At 37.2% G+C, this 23,185-nt stretch overlaps 1 protein-coding gene across 1 annotated transcript in view; it reads left to right on the top strand.

The window, feature by feature from the left end:
* NLN (neurolysin) overlaps positions 1-22,754 on the top strand; it is a 40,094-nt gene extending 17,340 nt beyond the window's left edge. Inside the window, exons 4-13 of the mRNA XM_065655654.1 lie at positions 2,178-2,285; positions 3,798-3,900; positions 4,665-4,825; positions 6,228-6,363; positions 11,161-11,527; positions 12,830-13,031; positions 16,008-16,194; positions 17,552-17,680; positions 18,190-18,326; positions 22,078-22,754. Of these exons, the coding sequence (XP_065511726.1) occupies positions 2,178-2,285; positions 3,798-3,900; positions 4,665-4,825; positions 6,228-6,363; positions 11,161-11,527; positions 12,830-13,031; positions 16,008-16,194; positions 17,552-17,680; positions 18,190-18,326; positions 22,078-22,212 (1,665 nt within the window). The 3' untranslated portion in view covers positions 22,213-22,754. The remainder of the gene's footprint in view (positions 1-2,177; positions 2,286-3,797; positions 3,901-4,664; positions 4,826-6,227; positions 6,364-11,160; positions 11,528-12,829; positions 13,032-16,007; positions 16,195-17,551; positions 17,681-18,189; positions 18,327-22,077) is intronic.
* Positions 22,755-23,185: the final 431 nt, after the last annotated feature.

Raw genomic sequence — 23,185 nt, 5'->3', positions numbered from 1 at the left:
GTAATAAAAGCAGTATCTTTTTATTGAGATTAGAGTACTCCATTATTTTTCTCAGCCTTTCTATTTTTGAGCCTTGCAGCACAGTTAGCACAATATAAATGTTAATGTAGTGACAGTATCTGCATTTTTGACTTCTATCATTTTGAAGTCATGCCTCTTCTGTCACACTACTCTTAAGTCAGAAAAAAACCCTGCTATTGGGGGTTGTCCAGTGGAAAAACATTATGTGAAAATTCTGATTGTTACAAATATTTTTGTACTCAATATCACAGCATTAACACTTCTAGATGTAGTGTTTGTTAGCATAAAGTCTTCATGAAGCTGCAGAATTTCAGAGACTATTCTTTGCCAGAAGCAGAGCAGGAAGCCCAGGTGTTGCAGGGAGTGGAGTAATAGGATTCTTTTTATCTTTGGGAAATATTCTATGTGGATTGCCTTATGTATTTATCACAAATGGGGATCAAGTTGTGAGGTTTTCACTTGGAAAGGACAGAGAACATAATTTTCTTCATAAAAGGAGATTTCCACCCCTTACATCCTTTTATTTTTTTAAAAAAAGGCAGGGGTCGACAGCTGAGTGCTGCAAAAAACCACAGGTATGGTGAAGGGTATACCATACAATCACATGGCTCAATAATCATTGACTCTAGCTGTGTGGTGACCTATAGTAGTTAGATCATCCTTTCATGAGTCTATGGATTCTTTTAAAAATTACCTGTAACAGATAATATTAAAAAGAAAAAATATTCTTCGTTCATCATATGACAGTATTGGTAACCTACGTTACATCTGCCTATTGCTTTAGAAAAGTTACTTTATTGCAAAGTGATTGTTGTAATTTTTTTCACTGGTCTTAAAAATTCTTGCATGTAGACTATTGGTACATTGCATAAGAGTTCTGGGCACAATTATACTAATGCTTAACAGTCCTGCTGTAGCATAATGCTGCTGGGACTTGTGACTCTTTGCAGAAGAAAAGCAAAGCTAAACCATTCTAAGATATTAAACGTTCTAAAAAACAATCTCCTGATTTTTTTCCTTTTTTTTTTTTTTTTAATTATAGATGCAGAGCACTGGCACTGGTGGGAGTAGACATTGTTTATGTTTTTATGTGGATCATTTTTAAATTACAGTTGGGAAAATCTCTATTTCAGAGTATTTATTAGTTATTTTATCTTCTAATGTAACTGGCTTCCTGTCTCTTTTCTGTTAAAGAAAGACAGGTAATTTGCACTGGCAGGTCATTAGTTGACAGCTGTACACTGGTGTGTAACTCTTTGGTAAAGTTTGCATGTTTCAACATCTTTACTTTTTTGAGGTGCTGTTCAAGAATTAGTTGTATGTAGGTAAGCTGACGAGGGGGTTGTTAAGACAACCAATAGCTTAATATTTGAAGGTGAACTAAAATAGATTATATCCCTTTTAACAAGGACTATAAGTTAACACCTTTTTTAAATATTCACTTTTAGATGAAGGAAGATAAAATTAGAATGCATACAGCATTATTTTCAATTTAGGATAAAATCGCAATTTTCTGAATTAAACAGTTTGCTGTAGTCAGTTTGAAGGAAGACCCTCACAGGACTGATCCATGTTCTGCTACAACCAGTGTCTCGTCTCTTAATGTTGATTGCTTTACAAAATGACCGTTCAAGAATCGTCGTAAGAGCATAACCAGACACAGAAATAGTATTTTATTTGTTGTCACTGGCTGATTTCTTCTGAAGAGAATATGTTTATGCTCAGATTTTATGCCATCTGATAACTTTCATTGACACATTTGATATTTTCGGGTTTTTTTAAATCCCTCTAAATTTTGAGGTATGGTTTTACCTTATAGCACTGATTTTCTTCAAGGATGTGTAAGAAAGGTATCTGTACAGAAAAAGCATAAGTGCACTGTACTATAAACTGAAAGGGCTTGCTATTATGACAGCATGTAAATATGCTGAGATACTTGGTAAAAGAAAGTTACTTTGAAACCATACTACATCAATATAAGAATACTGTTGTATTAGGTAACTGTTTTTGGAAAGTCCTTCACACTGAAGTCTGGGATATTCCTTTTTTACTATGTTGGTTTTCTAAAGAACAACTCTGTTCAGACCTTTCTAATGCTTGGTATGTTTCTGACACCACATTGTAAAATTAATTATTTAATTATACTGTCATTTCAGCAATCCTGCAATCTTGAAAATGTAAAGCCTGAAACAAAGCGATATCTAGAGAAATCGGTTCAAGTTGGAAAAAGAAACGGCCTCCATCTTCCTAAAGAAGTGCAGAATGTAAATATGGACTTTTAGTTTATAAAGCAAAGATGACAAATGGTTGAAGGGATGAAATTATGGTTGTATAGCTGTACTAAGCACATATTTGAATTTTCTGCTTTTGGATCTGCTTAATTACTGTTAATTAACTGTTCTTAGTTTCAGATCCATCCTTTGAACTTCAGTCACCTGAAGGTTTTTAAGTTAATCTGTTAGACATTCACGGTACTCAGTGGATAAAGGTGGTATGATACACATTACCTCTCTTTGCCTTCCAGAGTAAAAGAAGCCTGTCTGGAAGAGTTTTGTTGTGTAATCTGATTACAGAGGATGCCTAAATGAGATAGATTCCTAGCCAAGAGACTTCTCAGAAATGTTATTTTATAGTTCAAGCTTCAGAAATATGTATGATTGTGACAAAGACACAGCTATTTTAATTTCAATTATTAACACATATTGTGAAATTTGTCCAAGATTTTTAGCATTTTGGCTAAAATAACTTGCAGTAGCTTAAAGGGAGCATAAGCTGCACTGAGAATTTGGGGCCCATTAAGGGAAGATTTACTCAAGCATATAAAAGCACTTGGTTCTTCTTAAAGTCATGAAGTAAAATTGTCAGCATCTGAGATGCTGACATAATTATCTTTAAATTCTGACCAATGTTGTGTGACAATCTTGATTTATGACTCTTGAATAGACTTTACCCTTTGTAGAAAATAATGCACATCCCTCAGTTAGTGGTAACAGTTTCGTGTGTATTTGCATTGCTTAAGGGAAACTGATGCCTCTAAAGGAATTTTGAAATACTTTATAGGGAGCCGAATTACATTTAAATAAAAGCTTGACTAATGATACTCTCTGCCAAATTTTGTATTTGTTGTGTATTCTTCTCCTGGTAACTACTGTGTGTGTGTGAACTTGACAGTAAGGGATAGAGACATGCCATGAGATACAGTAGAAAATGTTTCACACAGGTGAATACTGGGATATTAAAAAAAGGTTTCAGAATAGTCTTGTCTTGTGTGTGTATTCTCGTCTTTTTGTCATACTTGTACAATTCCAAAGAAGTATTTTTCAACAGGTCGCATGATTCTCATTGATTTTAGTGGATATTTTTCCACTTAAAGTTGTAATTTAGGCTTTTCAAATAAAGAAAATAATGGAATGTCAGCACAATGCTGTTCAGAGAGAGTGTTTATGTGTTCAGTGCCCCCTTGAGTTGAGAACACTTTGAAATGTCAGTGCGATAGCCCCCACCCTGGGTTCATTGGCAACAACATTGCTCAGGACCAAAAGAAAGTAAAGGAGGCTTAGAGAGTGTAAAGTATAATGTGTTAGATTTGTTACATATGTGTTACATGTAATTAGCTTATGGTGTTTACTACAGTGTGTTAATTTATCAATGCTGGCATGTGCTGTCAGATAGTAAAGAGCCTAGCTGGAAAAAGTGAAATACTATTCATGTGGTGGATAGTAATTGACAAATTTGATTTTTATTTTTCCACTAAGTTCAGTTTATACCCAATACAGGAAATAAAGATGATGAAGAAAAAAATGAGTGAGCTGTGTATAGACTTCAACAAAAACCTGAATGAGGAAAACACATTTCTTATATTTTCTAAGGAAGAACTTGGTGAGTGGCATGCTTGCTCTTTCTGTTTCTTCAACCTTCCACTTTTACTGCAGTAATCTTTTTTTGGCCCAGTGAACGATGGTTAGATCAACTGAAATTCTGACTGTTTTCCAGTCTTGTCTAATTCCTTTTTAATCCTTCCCCAAGGTTGTTTTAGAATTACCCTTTGCAGGTGTTTTTGATTTCTTCATAAATTTGTGCTCCCTGAAGTGTTTGCCTTGCATCAAGTTAGCATATCTGTTATACTTTTTTTTTTCTTCATATAACTGTACTCTTCTCTGCTTATTTTCTCAATTCTCTGTCATCAGGCAATCCCCTGTGTATTATTAATATATTAATTGCAATTCTAGGAAAAACTTCTCTGTCCCACAATATATTTTAGCTACTTCAATCATTTAAACTGATCTAGAGATTTCGTGTGACAGAGAATTTGGGAATTCATTATGTGAAGGTAATGGCATAAAATGTGCTTTAATAACACCAGAGTTTTTTTTAATCTCATATTCAGTTTTTATCTCATAGCCTTATGTATATTTCTCTTTTACTCACAAGTGTTTCCAATTTTTACTATGCTTGATTGTGATTTGAAAAAGTTTTAGCAAATAGTTGTAAAAAGAGGGGTTAAATTTCTGTGGAGATTTCTGATGTCAAATAAGATTGCAGCCGAAAAAAAAACCAAAACAATCAACAAGCAACAATCTCACAAGAAGAAAAGGTGAGTAGGTAATTCTGGTAAAAATTGTTTATTAACTTGTGTTCTGTAGAAGGCCTTCCTGATGACTTTATTAAGAGCTTAGAGAAGACTGAGGAAGAAAAATATAAAATTACTTTAAAGTATCCCCACTATTATCCTGTCATGAAGAAGTGCTGCATTTCAGAAACCAGGAGAAAAATGGAGTTTTCCTTTAACTCGAGATGCAAAGAGGTATGTCATATATTGACTGTTCTATAGGGTAATGACAGTTGAAAAGTGGAGGCAGACATTCAAATGTTAGATTTGAGTTCTATATCTTGTCAAGTATTATGAAGTCAAAACATCTCAGTGTGATCTTTAACAGCTCCTTGCTCCAGTTTATTCTGATGTCTAAAGACCTTCAAAGTTGAAGATCCACCTTTGTGTGTGTACATATCTTAAAGTTTCAGTGGTGCTGTTAATAGAAGTAGGATTTTGATCTTTGTCAATTTTCCCTATAATGTTCTTCAGCTGCTTATTGGCTCCTTTCTCCCAGAGAACACCACCTGATTGTAGCTTCTGCATTACTTTGGAATTCTTCAGGAGGAAAGGGGTTATTTAAGTGCACATTTTAATTATGAAATACAGGTGATTAAGTGTGAAATTAGTGCATTGCATATTGATAAGAATTTTAATTAGATGTTAAAAACACATAATTTTTCTAAAAGTTTTGTTTAATTATGTGAAAAATAGGTGGAAACATACCTTATTAAAAAAAGAAATAGTTTCACAAGTAAGTTGTTTGATACTGACAAGATCAGGCACCTAGACATGTACAAAAAAATAACAAAAAGGATAGAAGGGATAGAATAAGTGTTATTCAGGCAGCTGTACCAAGCATTCATTAGAGAACAATGGCAGAGTTGAGCTTTTGTACTTGAAGTGCTGAGAAATGTGAAGAGCACAATATAAGATAAAACAGCACCAAGAACTGAACACTGTGCAAGTCAGCAGAGTTAAAGGGATTTCCTGTTAAAACTGTGGGACAAACTTTGAACCTCGTCCCTGAGAAATCTCACTTTTTCAAAACTGGAGATAAACACAGTTAAATTTTCAGTTTCTCAAGGATCCTCCACCAAATTTAAATTTAGGTCAGAGCCTGGGGGTTTTGTGCTTCAGATCTCTTTCTCTGCTGTTGTCAGGTCAGCAAAAAGAGGGAAATTTGCAAACAAGCATTGAATATTGGCACAATAGCTTTGCAGTTTGTCCTCACCACTAACAAGCAATTAAGCCTGCTGTCAGCCATCTCCCTGTTATCTTTCACATAAAAAAGATTGACTGTTGGAAAGAATTTATTTCCTTTATCAGAGATTTGTTATTATCTTAAAATGAAATGGTACATATTTTGATTAATTAAAACAGATAAATTTTCATAGGGAGAGTGATGACTTAGATTAGAAAACTAGCTACCTGCAACCACATGCTGTGACAAAAACTATTAGAAGAATCTAGGTAAACTTATATTGCTCTATATCGTAGCATTTAATTTTAAATGTTTGCTCTTCCTTATGATTACAGGTATTATTCAGGTAATTGTTACAATAACATGCGGTGTCTGGTTTCACTTTACAAATTTGCCTCTTTTCTTTTTTAGGAGAACACAAAAATTCTTCAACAATTGCTTCCACTAAGGGCAAAAGTAGCAGAGCTTCTTGGCTATAATACACATGCCAACTTTGTCCTGGAGGTAAACACTGCAAAGAGCACAGATAATGTAACAGCCTTCTTAGGTTTGTTGTTACTTATAAACAATACTTTTGTGTGTCAACACGACTCCTCAGCCAAGATAAATTTAAATACATAATTGGGTTATGGTGTCCATCGTGTTTAGATAGACGAGAACTCTCTGTTGCCTCTGTGTTGCCTCTGTTCCGCCATATACATATATATATATTTTAGCCCATAGCTGTACAAATGCAATTGCTCCAAAACAGGGAAGCACAAGACAAAAATTTGAAAAGAACTGCTTTGTGACAGCAAATGTAGACAAGTGGTTATGCCTTTCTCTGCCCCAAAATAAAGTTATCCTAATTTAGAACCAGAATAATATGTGCAGCCTAAGCAATTTTATTAGTTTAAGATAAAATCACAGTTGAAGGTTTTCATTACCTTAGGTTAACTGCAGTTTTTGTGTATCAGTAGCCTTAGTGTCTTTTTCTCATACAACTACAATGAAAGATTACAGTATACGATGATGCAACTTCCGTGAGCTGAATTAAAAAATTGAATCTGGAATGACAGATTAAATTTGGAATTCGAAAGCCATCTAATGGAATTCAATCTGAAAACAGAGAGATCTTCAGCTTTAAACTGAGTAGTTTATCAATTTGTAGTTATCCTGTTGACCTCAGTGAGCCCATTCTTGTGCATAGAGGTAATCTCTACTTACTGGAATGATGTAGTTCCACAGCATAGTATGTGGTCCTTTATTAATGTCACCTAGCAACACTTAGGATTGTATATTGATCTAGCGTATAAGTAAACCCCCCAAATAAATTAGTACAGTGGGTTTTTTGTGTTCATAGATCAATAAAGAGGTTCAAATGCTCCTTTTCCTTCACCTGTAATTCTGTTAGATTTCTCCTATGGTGTGAGCTTAGCTCCATATCTGGCAAGACCAATTATCCATATATTTGTCAATGAACTTAATTTTGATTTATAATTAAATTTTTTAATTACCTGGTTTTTTAAGTGTATTTAAAGTAGTTTGGGCTCCTTTCTGACCATTATATTTTTGTAATTCTGAATGGGCTTGTGTAATACTGTGTGTTTTCTTTTTTTCTAAATGTGACAAACCTCATAATTTATCAGTTATTGTTGTGACTTGAACTTTCTACAGAAGGTTATCATATACTTTTCACAAATATAATGTTTCATAGTAATTCTCTTAGAGGGAGAATATTCATCAAATTAATTGACAGCTTTAATTTACTTCCTTTGCTATAGAGTCATAGAATCATTTAGGTTGGAAGAAACCTTCAAGATCATCGAGTCCAACCATAACCTAACTCTAGCACTAAGCCATGTCCCTGAGAACCTCATCTACACATCTTCTAAACATCTCCAGGGATAGTGGTGTTTCCCTGGGCAGCCGGTTCCAGTGCTTCACCACCCTTTCTATGAAGAAATTTTTCCTAATCTCCAATCTAAACCTCCCATGGTGCCACTTGAGGCCCTTTCCTCTTGTCCTATCACTTCTTACTTGGGAGAAGAGACCAACACCCTCCATGCTACAAACCTCCTTTCAGGTAGTTGTAGGGAGCAATAAGGTCTCCCCTCAGCCTCCTTTTCTCCAGGCTAAACAACCCCCAGTTCCCTCAGCCACTTCTCTTAACACTTGTTCTCCAGACCCCTCACCAGCTTCATTGCCCTTCTCTGAACTCTCTCCAGCACCTCAATGTTTTGCCTGTAGTGAGGGGCCCAAAACTGAACACAGGATTCGAGGTGGGGCCTCACCAGTGCTGAGTACAGTGGCACCATCACTTCCCTAGTCCTGCTGGCCACACTATTCTTGTCACAAGCCAGGATGCTCTTGGCCTTTTTGGCCACCTAGGCACACTGCTGGCTCATATTCAGCTGGCTGTCAATCAGCACCCCCAGATCCTTTTCCACCAGGCAGCTTTCCAGCCAGTGTTCCCCAAGCCTGTAGCGCTGCCTGGGGTTGTTGTGACCCAAGTGCAGAACCTGACACTTGTCCTTGTTGAACCTCATACATTTGGCCTCAGCCCAACGATCCAGTCAGTTCAGATCCCTCTGTATGCCCTTCCTGCCCTCCAGCAGATCAAGACTCCCACCCTACTTGGTGTCACCTGCAAGCTTACTGAGGGTGCACTCAATCCCCTCATCCAGATCATTGATAAAGAGATTAAACAGAACTGGCCCCAATACTGAGCCCTGGGTAACACCACGCATGACCAGCTGCCAACTGCATTTGGCTCCATTCACCCCCAACTCTTTGGGCCTGGCCATCCAGCCAGTTCTTTACCCTGCAAAGAAAACGCCCAGCCAAGCCGTGAGCTGCCAGCTTCTCCAGGAGAACGCTGTGGGAAATGGTGTCAAAGGCTTTACTGATGTCCAGAGAGACACATCTACAGCCTTTCCTTCATTCACTAAGTGGGTCACTTTGTCATAGGAGGAAATCAGGTTGATCAAGCAGGACCTGGCTTTCATAAACCCTTGCTAACTGGGCCTGATCATCTGGTTGTCCTGCACATGCCATGTGATGTCACTCAGGATGATCTGCTCCATAACCTTCCCCAGCACTGGGGTCAGACTGACAAGCCCGTAATTCTCTGGATCCTCCTTCCAGCCCTTCTTGTAGATGGGTGACACATTTGCCAACTTTTAGTCAACTACGACTTACCTGGTTAGCGAGGACTGCTGATAAATAATGGAAAGTGTCTTGGTGAGCACCTCTGCCAGCACCTTCAGAACCCTTGAATGGATCCCATCTGGCCTCATAGACTTGTGTGTGTCTAAGTGGTGTAGCAGGTTGCAAACCATTTCCCCATGGATTACTGGGGCTTCGTTCTGTTCCCCATCCCTGTCTTCCAGCTCAAGGGGCTGAGTACGAGGAGCATGACAGGTCTTGCTATTAAAGACTGAGGCCAAGAAGGCATTTAGGACCTCAGCCTTTCCCTCATCTTCTGTCACTATGTTTCCCCCTGCATCCACCAGAGGATGGAGATTCTCCTTAACCCTCCTTTTGTTGATGATATATTTATAGAAGCAGTTTTTGTTCCCTTTTACATCAGTAGCCAGGTTCATCTCTAGTTGAGCTTTGGCCCTTCTAATTTTCTCCCTGCATAACTTCACAGCATCCTTGTATTCCTCTTGAGTAGCCTGCCCCTCCTTACAAAGGTTATAAATAGTTCTTTTATTCTCGAGTTCCAGCCACAGCTCCTTATTCCCTGCCGGCTCATGTTCCAGCACACGGGGACAGCCCGCTCCTGTGCCTCTAAGATTACCTTCTTGAAGAGAGACCTTGAAGAGAGGCCTTCCTGGACTCCTTTGCCCTTCAGGACTGCTTCCCAAGGGACTCTGCCAACCATTCTCCTAAACAGGTCAAAGTCTGCCCTTCGGAAGTCCAAGGTAGCTGTTCTCCTGCCTGCCCTCTTTACTTCTTCAAGAATAGAAAACTTGGATCATTTTGTGATTGCTATGCACAAGGCTACCTCCAACTGTCACGTTACCCACAAGTCCTTCTGTGTTTGCAAACAACAGATCCAGTAGAGCCCCTTCCCTAGTTGGCTCGCTGACCATCTGTGTTAGGAAGTTGTCTTCCATACACTCCAGGAGCCTCCTAGACCATTTCCTCTCTGCTGTGTTGTATTTCCAGTAGACATCTGGTAGGTTGAGGTCCTACACAAGAACAAGGGCTGGTGATAGAGAGACTTCTCCCATCTGCCTGCAGAATATTTCATCTGCTTTTTCATCGTGGTTGGGTGGTCTGTAATAGACTCCCACCGGGATATCTGCCTTGTTGGCCTTCCCCTTGGTTCTTAACCATGAACACTCAAACTTATCATCACCCACATCAAGCTCCTTGTCTACAAGCATGACAGTATGGTTTGCTCTGCTTTGTTCATACGTATTCATGTTTTAAATCAATGTTCATAAACCAATCTTACAGATAGAAGAAAAGCATTCTGTCGTATAACATTCTGAATTTAGCATAATACAAGGTGCAAATAGTATTTTAGTCATGTAAACGCATATACCACCTCACAGCCTACCTAGAAACAAGAGTGGCAATTCCTAAATTTTACACTCTAGATGTCAATAGTGAACATTAACCTGAATTCTTAAGGAAAAAAAAATAGTGTCCAGTAGTCCAGAAATACAGGAGAGTAAGCACCATATGTACTTTATGGGAATGTCAGTAAGCTTAAATATTTTATATTCAGTATATTAGATTCATAGTGCTATGATCCTTTCTTGTCCAAGAAGAGCTATATTGGAAAAAATTGGGATCATAGAGATTAATATCCAGTGGCTCTGGTAGTCAGGAAGCTGGACATTGTGTAGGCAAGAACTCCTTAGTCTCTTGTTCTTTTATAGGACTTTAGCTGGAAGTAGGTCATAGTCTGTTTTGAAAAGTCTTGGAAGAAAAAGTAACGTCTGAATTTTGTATTGCCCTTCCAGTAACTAACAGTAGTTGTAGTTTTCAGCTGTTTCTGCAGGAATGCATCAAGAGAACTGAGATTACATGAGGTAAAAATCAGAGTCTTCTAGCAAGATTGTCTAGTGTTACTTTCCATTTCTAATGTCTTGGAAGAAGTCTAAATTTACCAAAACCCTTCACAAGTACTGCTAGGTGTATGTGGACTCCTATATTGCTTTTAGCATGCCTGCAATTAAAACTCATTAATACAAGAAAGCAGACTGTTTGCTTGCTGTTAGTCAACAAATGGAAAACTCTAGCATCCACTCTTGGGGCATGTGCTTGAAGTTATGAGTGTATTTTGTAGGAATACACGTTATAGTGAGAAACACAGAAGTTGAATCCAAGGCAATCTTTGTTTCAGATGATTTGAGCAAGAAGCTAAAGCCATTGGTTGAAGAAGAAAGGGAATTTATTCTGGATTTGAAGAAAAAGGAGTGTAAAGAAAGAAACTTTGATTGTGATGGAAGAATCAATGCATGGGATCTTCATTATTATATGAACAAGACAGAAGAGCTGAAGTACTCCATAGATCAAGAAAAGCTGAAGGAATACTTCCCAATTGAGGCTGTTACAGAAGGCTTACTGAATATTTACCAGAAGCTACTGGGACTTGTCTTTGAGCAAGTAGAAAGTGCTCATGTTTGGCATGACAGCGTTACTCTTTATACAGTAAAGGACAATTCAACAGGAGAAATGTTAGGGCAATTCTATTTGGACCTTTACCCCAGGTAATTATGACAGTGTTTACTTACCTGTTTAAAATTGAATTGATCTCAGTGGGTTGCTGATGTGATTAAAATTAAATGCATTTGGAAGTAAATATTTATCCCACCGACAAGACTATTACTCTGTTCATTAAGTTGCCCTCTGAACTATTTTCAGGTTGTTTACACTTCTTTTTTTGCAGTACTACCGTGTTTCTTTCTTTTATTTGGTTTATGAAACATTACCATTTTGTTCACTTTCTGTAGTATTGCTGTCTAGTCAGTTATCCATATTTTTTTGTCTCTATGAACTTTTCTCCTCCCTAACACTGCCTTTTACTTTTCATTTATGTTGAACTGTTACTCCAGTCTGTTCAGATCAATTATATTCCTAGTGATCCTAGTTTCTCCCAGTTCCTCTTTACACTTTCTATGTGTATTTTGTACTCTGTCCAGACTGCTAAAGAAAATATCAAAAAGATCAAGACCTTGGAATGTACTTCTAGGTTGATCTCTGTAGCTCTCCAGCTCTCTTTGTAGCTATTTACATCATCACCTGTGTTCTGTCAGAGATTAGGAGAATTGACTGATTTTACAAGATTTATTCTTAGCTAGTCCTTTTTGACTATTTCTCACTTTTTAAAAATTATTCTTTAGCAATTTATAAATTGACTGATACCCTTTTTTAATATATATTCATTTAAGGTTTCTCTGGTTGAGAAAATCAGGTTAATCAATACAATAGTACGTAAATTGTTCTTTTTAAGATAGGCACGTTTTCTCCATCACCTGTTTGTCTTCTCCCCACTTTCTGCATATCATGTGAATTGCTGAAGCCATCTGTTAATAAGACTCTGCTGATTTAACTACCCAGTTAACTACTGAGGTTTAGAGCAAAAGTTTCAAAATAATTTTTCTTTAAACTTTTGGGTTACACTAAATATGGAGTAAACTGTATTCTTTTGTCTCCTGTAATGAAAGAATAAAATACTGCTTCAGAGGGCAGAACCTAGTCCTTCCTGTTACAGTAGCAATTTAAAATGGAATTGAAATCTAGAGTTTATATACTTTCAATATTTGAGTAAAATCAGATTCTTGTAAATGCGGCTGTGAATCTTACTGATGTAAGTACTGGTTTTGTTTCCCTGTCCTTTTAACAGGATCATAAACTTAGTGAGTCTTAGAAGTCATAAAGAGATGTAATTTCTTTGTGTAAAGCTTTAAAACGATGCTGACTGATTGTCCCTGTTCTTGAATAGGCTTCACCATTCTGGTGAGCAGGCTTGTCATTTGAAAATATTGTTTGATATGTATGTTCTTATACAGAGAGGGAAAGTATGGGCATGCAGCATGCTTTGGTCTCCAGCCTGGCTGTCTTCTCTCTGATGGCAGCAGAATGATGTCTGTAGCTGCTCTGGTAACCAACTTCACAAAACCAGCATCAGATCACCCTTCATTGCTGCGACATGATGAAGTAAAGACTTACTTCCATGAATTTGGTCATGTAATGCATCAGATATGTGCACAGGTTAGTGATGTTTCAATTCCAGTGTAAGATTTATCTTTTTCTCCACTGTCTCAAAGCAAGGTATAAGTCTATTTTGGTGGTTTCTAATTTTAGTAAAGTACATATACAGGTTTTGGTTATTTTTCAAAGTGGCAGGTTGGCTTTTTTTTGGTATTGGTTTTAATTTTTATTTAAAACTATAGCAATGAATACATCTTATTATGAAAATATTTTGATAGGAACATATACTTTTGCGTTTGCACCATGCAAGTACCTGTGACGAGTGAATAGATCCATGTGTAAGGTGAAGAGGATGCTCAGTGGTGGCTTCTGTTACAGCTGTCAGAGGCTTTTTATTGCTTATAGTAGCATGTTATATATTAGAAGCAAAAAGAAGTTACTTAGTACTCTTGAGAGCTGCCACACTTGACATGAAAAGCATAAAACAGGTCTTCCCTGAGCTATTGTGTTTTCTGCTCTACTGTCTGACAGCTGGCATTCTCGTAGTGACCAGAAAGAACTGAAGGTATTCTGCAGATCTTGCATCAAGATCTCAATAAAGTTATAAAATCGCTGGTTTCGTTTTTACTTACATATACAGTTGGTTCTGCCACCTGATAAATTTATTATTGGCCTAATGAAAATTTTGTATTTCAGAGAGACAAGTCTCGGTATTCACTCACCAAAAAATTTGCATAATTATCTACAAATCCAGACTTTATGTAGTACTGCTTTAATCTTCTTTTTAAACAAGTACCAAATAATAGAATCAGAGAAATATGACACACATTGGATATTAATTCTTGACCTTGATCCTAGAGACTAGAACTGCAGAATAAAGAAAGAGTCATAGAAATCCATATGTTAAATCCAGAATTAAACAAGTTATGTCCAAGCACACTTCAGAACAAGTAGCTAGACTAGCTTAGATATTTTTGTGTCATGTTGCAGGTAGAAAAAAATAATTATTTTATCATTTTCACCCTAAGTCAGGTGTTTCTGAGCTCAGAAATTGAGAAATAAAATCTGTTCTTTCTTTTAAACTACCTAGAAGATGTTTATAAATGAGACACATTCAGCATTGGTACAAAATTGACCACAACATTTCAATAACCAATGAGAATGTGCCTGGGTGTTGCAGAGCCCCTTCTGGGCAGCCCAGGCCAACAGTTCCAATGCTTACGTATTTCACTTGCTGTGGAATTGCACACAGGTCAGCGATGCCTGCTTTCCAGCTGTCTCTCTCACTGCTGAGGTGGTTTCTGCATGCATAGCTACCATGCTTACTGCTGCTGTATTTTATGTAAATTGTTATTTGCACACCTGCAAATAATGTGCTATTCCCTCATAAGAACATCCTGTCCTCTGGGATTTCTGTGTGCAAAGCACTATCTTGTTTCATATGACAATTTGTTTAAACATGTTAAAACTTGACACTTAAAGGGTGTGCAGGGATCAGACTGGTTGGGAATCTGTGAGCTGCTGGTAAAGGTCAGCTTTTGGAGACTGGACCTCCTTGTAATGTACTGGGGATCCACTGGAAAGTGAGATATCAGGGCAGGGAGAGGGTCTGTTCATGGTGTTAGGGAAGGAAAGCTATTCAAGTACCTGAACTAAATGTCCTAATATTTTTTGTTAGTGTGATATGCTTGTGTATGGGCAAAGGAGGATACCTGGAGGCCAACTCTTGCACTTTTCTTGCCTTTCACTCTAGCCACTTCTATCACCATTTCTTTCCAGCTGATGCTTCCTAGTTTTTCTTCATAGCTGCTATTCAACAAGTACAGTAAGAGATGCTAGCCTGTTAGAACTATGGATTTGAGTAGCCCACAAGTGGAAATGAAGGCAAATGTTTTTCTCCTTTTCTGCTGTTCTTCCAAAGACATGAGAGAAGGATATATGCATGTGACATAGCTGTCAGTTCAATATATGTCCTATGTTATTCATGGAGTTTTTTGATAACCGTGTAAGAAAGTTCAAAACCCAGTACTCTTGTGGTCATCTATTCCCTGATGGAGAATGGAACCTAAGGAACTCTTAGAGAGGGAATTTGGGAAAATGAGAATTCTCTTTTAGCACTTGAAATGTTTCATTAGAATGTTGCTGAGAAGAGAAGAACAATAAAATTGGGTTGGCAAGAGAAAGTAGGCCTATTACAAGACAAATGTGGTGTGAGACCAAATAATTTCTATTGTCATTTGAACAACTGTCTTTCTAAAGTGACTGTTTCTTTATAGAAATATTTAGGGTTTGGAGTATATTTTAATGAAGATCTTTAAATGCACAAAATTTTCTTCAAAATTAGTATATGAAGGGGGCTTTTTAAGCATTAAGTGATTGACAACACTAAAATAAAAAATAAAAAGCTCTGATGTGCTTGGCTTTCAGAAAGAACATTACTCTCTCAGTGACTGAGTGTCAGACTTGGAGACTTTTCACAGATAAAGTTGCTTGGATTCATTTATTTCAGTCCATGTATTAATGGCTCAAAAATGTGTTAACCATATGCCTTATGAATGAAGACAGTTAACACAAAGCTTAATAGGATAAGTTGGTGAAGTAAAATCTTTGAATCAGTGCAGTAGACTGTTATACGACAATTTTGTAAGTGTGTAATTGGAGTTTATTATTTTACTTCGAGGTAATATAACAAAATTCTGTAACAATTTACAAATTATAATTGCCGTAAGACAGCACAGAAACATTCATATTGCTGTCATAACCTAAAAGGTAAAAATCAGTAATATTAAGAAAACCAAATTACTGTTTCATACCAGTAGAGGATGCAGTAAATGACCACTAAGTAATCTATTTCGTTGTTTAATAATAGTCTAACATCTGAATTTTTGCTCTCCTTTCTTTAAAATTATTATTATTGACCTATTCAAATTATTCCTTTTGCTGTGATTAACACTGAAATTTTGGCATCTGAAAGTTTATATTCTGCTAGAAATCCTGGCTTCTATTTTCATTTAATACAATGGCTTTTCCTTTTAGACTGATTTTGCTAGGTTTAGTGGAACTAATGTGGAAACAGACTTTGTAGAGGTACCTTCACAAATGTTTGAGAACTGGGTGTGGGAAAAAGAACCACTACAGCAAATGTCAAGACATTATAAAGATGAGAGCCATGTTGCAGACACTCTCCTTGAGAAACTTGCTGCCTCTAGACTGGCTAATACAGGTATCTCTCCCCCCTCTCTCCACCCAGTACATGTATAAAAATATTAAAAAAAACTTGGTGGGAAACATTAAAGACAAATATAACAAGCCCATTACATTTCTTCTGTGTGTACACTTATCACTGTCTTTCTGAGTTTATTTGCATGAGTACCACAATTAGTAAGGGCTATGATGACAAATACCACTATTTGCAGGAACAATTGCAGCTCTGATTTTCCAGGCTGCCCACATGACTAAAATACCTTTGCATTCCTCTCCATGTGACTTTTTTACCTACCAAATTTGCTCATTTAAAACTAGGTTTGGAGGGGAAGGTCCTGGGTTTTCCATTGTGGGTTGTTTTGTTGTTGGTGGGTTTTGTTTGGTTGGTTTTGTTTGTTTGTTTTCTGCTAGCTCAGGCACTGTGCATGAACACAGTATCAGCTTTTCTACATGTACCGTCTACACTTGATTTGCATATGACACTTGGCAGACATGAAAGTTGATTGCGAATTTCCTGAACATACACAGCATATCCCAGACAGAAATGTTGTAGTCCTGCGTTGCTCAAACCACGTCTCAACTTCTCAATCCAGAACCTCACGTGCATGTTCTCTGCCTTCCCAGCAGATATGTTGCCTTCTCCAGCTGAGGTCCCGGTTCTCTTCTCCTTCCATGTCTTGTTCCACATTACAATCTCCAAACTGAGACTGTAATCTCATGTCATTACTTATCATCTCATTGTTATTCTGTCACTCTCACCCCACTGCCCCTGTAATCAGGACTCCCCCAATATCATAGTCTACCCATTTATGGTACAATTTGTCATTAAGCCAGTGCTGTTTATTTCATACTGCTTCCCTACCCTGAACCAGAAGTTGCTGTCCTTCTGGCTTATGCAGACACCGTAGCTACATAAGCATTTTGACTGAGTAAAGGTTCATATCTTGTAGCTTCTTCAAAAAAGCCTGCACAGTTGCAGCAGCAGTCCTTGCTGTTCCTTGAATTGTCACAGGGTAGATATACTTACTATCATCTGTGTGAGCCCTGAATGAAATTAAATACTGGAAGTGAAGACAGCTAAAATTGTAATTTTAAATACTGAAATTTGCTTTTAAAATATCTGCTTTGTTTTGGTTTTGTTCTGTGAGGAAAATTCCATTTGAAAGATGGAGCTTATAATGACAATTCCTTTATTAAAAATATGCCTCTCAACTTCTCGTAACTGAAGCAGTTTGATGGAAATTACATAACTCCAAGTGTTTTCCATAGTTAAAACTCTAATAATTTAGGATGCATGTTGAGATCTTTGAATGAAAGGTGCTAAAGAAACTCCAGCTTCTTTGGTGATAGTTAATTAAATATTCTTACCCAAATAGGCCTTTTAACACTCCGTCAGATTGTTCTGAGCAAAGTCGACCAGGCACTGCATACAAAACCATCTGTTGACCCAGCAGATGAATATGCCAAATGCTGTATGGAGATTCTAGGGATTCATGCCACCCCAGGTATGTCAATATGAAGCTTTTATGTAACATGTCCAAAAGCTTTGATTAATCATGCCTTTCTTTCCCAATAATGCTTGGCATGAAAAAAAACTCCGTAGTTGGTGTTTATAAAAGAATCCGCTTTATGAAGCTGAAATAATTGCTTTGAAACTTGAGGTGATCTTAATGATCTCTTCTGAAGGAAGATGAAGGTAAATATAAAACTTAACCTTTTTCGGGTTATATTTTAGAGTGAAACGATTCGAATACCACTTTAGATGTTCTATCACATCTGTATTGGACATGCAACTAGCCTAAAATAGGAAACTGAGTTTCCTTTTTGGTCAACTGAATATGGCAAATTCTTTTAGAGGTATACTCAGACCCTTTATGTTAGAAGTGTCTTCTAACAGTTTAGAAGTCGTTGATACAAATTCCCTGTTAATTTATTCTTAAAGCTGAAGTACTGTATACATCAAATAAATAACTGCATTTGATTTAAGTAAATTAATGATAATTTACTTTTCAAGGAACAAACATGCCGGCTACTTTTGGACATCTGGCAGGTGGATATGATGGTCAATACTATGGGTACCTGTGGAGTGAAGTGTTTTCCATGGACATTTTTTATAGCTGCTTTAAGCAAGAAGGAATATTGAATCCAAAGGTAGGTGATGAATACTTTTCACTAAAGACTTTTGTTGCACTTTGTCTGTGAAACCACATTTATTACAATCATAATCCATAGATGTAATATCTCAATTACTTCTTCTGTACCTGTCAAGTAATAATAAACAAAGGGTGTATAAATAACATAATTACTTTGGAAAATAAAATTTTCAAGAGCACTTGGATTTTAATACAATTCTCACATAGTCATATACTTAATATTATGTTTTGACACTTTTAAGACATTGTGTCAAATTGACTAATGCCTTTTTCTTTAATTTTAGACTGAAAAACCATATTCCTCCATTGCAGGAGCAGATGCGTATTCTGCTGCTGTGAAAGCTGTTATCATAATGGTGCTCTATTTCCATTAATAGTACCTCAAGTGTATGGTACTTTTATGTAGTTATTATTTAGAAAACTGAATCTATTTTGACCTTTCACAGCACAGTATAATTCGCAATTTTTTTCCTCTTTAGTTTTTCTCCCAAGTGGCTTTTGAAGTTCAAGTCATTGACAGGTTCTAGATTTACTGGGCTTTTTTTTCCCATGTGTAATTCTCCAACCTCTTCTGCCTCAACAGAAAGAAAAGGTAGTTAGCGATGCGGTTAGTAGTCCTGCCAATTCGCTAACCTTTTTTATTTTTCAGAGATTATAGTATTAGAGTTTTGAGTTGAGATGATGCAGTTCTGTCATGGAAAAGACCTTTCAGTTTTCCTGATCCTCTTGTCTGTCTTCTGGATTCAGCAGCCAGCACTAGTTCTTCCCTTCAGTAAATGTATGTAAGAGAGAAGTAAAGGAGAGAATAAAAAGTTTTGGACTTCACTGTTCCTCTCTTGGAATTTACCTTCATTCCTCTCTTTCCTTATCACAGCCACCAGAACTAGAACTGTCCCTCCCTCTACAGGGTGGAGAAAGTAAACAGGATTAGACTTTGACCTGGACAAAGAGAGAAGTCTAAAGAGGAGATGGGGTAGGGGCTAGAAAGCTGGGGCAGTAACCAGGCCAGTGGAACCCAAAAGGGGTTTTATGAAGAAAAGCAGCAAACTGAATAGCTTGAGAGAAGAGATGACGAGAGGTTTGGAGGTCAAGACTGATCTCGATATGCTAGGGATTCATGACAGGTAGTGGGAATGTTGTCATAGAATCATAGAATGTCCTGGGTTGGAAGGGACCCACATGGATCATCTAGTCCAACTCCTGTCCCTGCATGTGACAACCCCAGACTTCACACCATGTGTCTGAGGGTGTTGTCCAGTCTCCTCTTGAACACTGTCAGGTTTGGGGCTGTGACACCTCCCTGGGGAGCCTGTTCCAGTGCTCCAGCACCCTATGGATGAAGAACCTTTTCCTAATGTCCAACCTAAACCTCCCCTGGCACATCTTCCTGACATTCCCTTGAGTTCTGTCATTGGTCACTAAGGAGAAGAGTTTGGCACCTGCCCCTCCTTCTCCCCTTGTGAGGAAGCTGTAGCCATGATGAGGTCTCCTCCAGGCTGAACAAACCAAGTGACTTTAGCTGCTCCTCATATGGCTTCCTCTCCAAACCCTTCACCAGCTTTGTAGTCATTCATAAATAAGAGCAGAAGAAGTGACAAGTTAAATGAGAGAATAACATAACTTTTTAATAATAGTTGTTCATATGGATGGTAAAAATGGCATTTGAGAAGGGGTCAGACTTGCTGGTTTTTTTAACTGTTTGCAGCTGGGAGAGATGGATAAGGGTGCTGGTGCCAGATGTGTGGGACTTTGTGTCAGTTCCTTGTTCTGACATGCACACGCTCCTCCAGTGTCTTCACAGACCTTTTTTCAGTTAGCTTTACTCCCTACTCTCAAAACTCTTTTCTGAGTGGTCATATAGTCAAAACCCTAACCTATAGTTTGCCGGAATGGCTCTGTGACCAGTGTTTCTCCTGAGGGATGAAAGTGCCTTTTATTCTCATTTTTTGTGGTGATTTTTGTTTTCTTTGTCTGTGTAGGGGATGTACTGAGAATAATTTAATTATGCTAGGAATGAATGTTTGCTACAGTTCAGCTAAAAGGCAATTAGTGCCTCTTTGAATGTGAAGCCTGCTATCCAGACTAAGAAGTAAGGAAGAAAAATGATTAATTTCGTGTGTGTACATCACTCACTCTCTAACATATGTGTGTATGCATACACTTCACTTGAATGCTGATACAACTTCAGGGGTAACCCTGTGGAGATTTTCCCTCCCTCCTCAGAACAATGCTATTTTTTCAAATTGGTTCTCCTCCAACTCATTTTTCCTTATTTGCATTCTGTGTAAATGTAATAGAGTTCCACAAGATGGGACAAACAATCTTTTTATAAACAAGTACTAGATACCAATATGATTTTTGTAGTTACTCATATTTTGTTATATATAGATTCAGACGTCTTCAGAACAGCAGGAAAGGAAAATGGTTATGGTATTATGACTAGGGCTTTTAGAAATTTGGCTTACCTCTTCCTGTTACAATAAAACCTTTCTTCCTGTTTTGAGCAACAGTTATAGAAACTAGTTTCAGAGACTGTATTTATAAAAAGTCTTTATCAAACATATAACTCTAACTTCATTGGTTGTCACACACCTCAATTCTTGCACATTATCTGAGAGAACCCCTGGTCTCCCTTGAACTGAGTGATGTGCTGGCTGTGGAGAGACAACAGCAAAGACTCAAGTCTACTCAGATAACACTTTTAAACTACAAGGAACAATATCTTAATTTGCTGATGATGTTCAGGAAACTGACACAAATAGTGAAGTATAAGCAATGCTTCAGTGAATTTTTTTTATTTTTGCATTTTACTTTTTCCCAGCTGTTAATTTAGACAATGTCATTGGTAACACAATGAAGTCATCAAGGTCCCTCAGTTATTAAAGGACCTATGCTTGATTTTGGAGTACAGCTATCAGGAAGTGGTGTAGTCCTGTAATCTCATAGCTTTGACGTGTGGGGAAGTATATCTGTGTAGATACAGTGACTAAAAGGAAGACCACTGTTTTCTTCAATATCAAAAGCATCTGGGACATCTGCATGCAAAACAATATTTTGTCATTGAAAGTCATCTCTCAGAAGCCCAAAATTCTCCAGATATGTTCTTAAAATATGACCTCTTGTTAAGAAAGTCTTCATTACCTACTGTTGTCTCAGAAGCTTGGTTCGTTCTTTTTAAAGGAATACATATTTCTTCCTGAAAATAAAACCTGAGTTAAGTCTCTGTTACTCCAAGATACTTTATTAGGGGAGTTAGATCTGTTTGTATGTATTATATATACTACTGAGCATATAATATGTGTATGTGCCATGTCATTCCTCAATGCTATATCTATCTCTTTCTAAACTATCATCTCTGTTCGCCAAACAGAAATCATGAGTTGAGAGAGAATGGATATTAGGTTCACTTTTCCTGCCGGTCAGTCACAGGGACAATCACTGAAGACTATGTAGAGGTTGTGTGTGTGTTATGCTTTATAGTGTCTTCCAGAGAAGTCATGATTATAGCTTCCAAAACAGTGTAAAACCACAAGAAAAAGGATTTTTTTCAAGAATAGGTTAAATTTCTGCTCTCTTGAGTTCTTCCAGGAGACCTAAATTATAGTTGCAGTGTATCCCAATTTGGTATTAAGAAAATCTAGAAGCAGGGAAGGTGCTTAATCATGCAGATTTTTAAGTATGCAACAAATACAGAAAAGAGGCAGTTCACAAGATAAGAAATACTAACATTCTGTTTCACCTTTTATCAGGCTGGGATGAAATACAGAAATCTAATTTTGAAACCTGGAGGATCTTTGGATGGGATGGATATGCTACAAAATTTTTTGGATCGTAAACCAAGCCAGAGAGCTTTCCTATTAAGTAAAGGATTACGCGTTCAGTAAAATTATGGTTCTTTTGTAATGGCATATGAATGAGCTGGAAATGTCAGTGTATTTAACATCTTAACTGTGTACCACTCAAGGGAAATTGGGTGACTTTTTGATGATTTTTTTATTTGTATAAATAAAAATAACTCTTAAAAATTGCATAGGAGTACAAAATTCAACACAGCAGGGAAAAAAATGTGAAATGTGCAAAAGCTGAGGGATTTGGATTGTGACTTTTTTGAATTGTTATGAAATAATACTAATTAGTATGGGGAGTTGGTGCCATGTTTCTCTTTTAATAGATGCACTTGAACTATGTCTTGTGAATGAATTTAAAATCTGGAAGGGGAAAAAAGGGCACTACAGCAATAAAAGAAACATTCATTCTTATTCCATATTCTTCTGTTGTATTGATGGCTCACAAATGTCTTCGATGGAGAGGAAGTGTGTTTGATTTCGTCATGGTTTGAGTTGTCGAGCTTCCTGACAAATTTCAAGACTGAGAACCTGCCCCAGACATCTTCATAGGAGAGAAACTTGTGTGATACTTTTAGACTTCATTTTGATGCATGTTAAATTCTTGTATCATTTCTAAACTTATATAGTATAACTAAAAAAAAACACCTACAATTTGAGCTGCCATTTTTGTTCCTTCATTGAGGAAAAACAGCCAAAATCCATGACTTTGGCAGTTCTTCCATCACTTTTGCTTTTTTGTTGATGATCACAAATCAGGTCTTTGTTTTCCAAATTAGATCAGCACTGGCACTGAAAAGTTATACTTGAGCAACTATAATGGATTCAGTGGTTTGTGAAGTATTTTCAGATACACATAAGGAAGGAAGGGAAGAAGATGTCACCAGTGGGAATGGTGAAAGTCAATCCAAGATTTTTCCTATTCCTTTCTGGTGCGGCATGCACAGGTGCTACCAAAAAAGCTTCATACATTTAATGAATTCAGCCTTGGGAGTGTGAAAGTGATCAAGGA

The sequence above is a fragment of the Caloenas nicobarica genome, chromosome Z (assembly GCF_036013445.1).
Source record: "Caloenas nicobarica isolate bCalNic1 chromosome Z, bCalNic1.hap1, whole genome shotgun sequence".
Classification (NCBI taxonomy): Eukaryota; Metazoa; Chordata; class Aves; order Columbiformes; family Columbidae; genus Caloenas; species Caloenas nicobarica.
The sequence above is the reverse complement of the archived record's forward strand: the minus strand, read 5'-3'. Positions and strand labels throughout refer to the sequence as shown.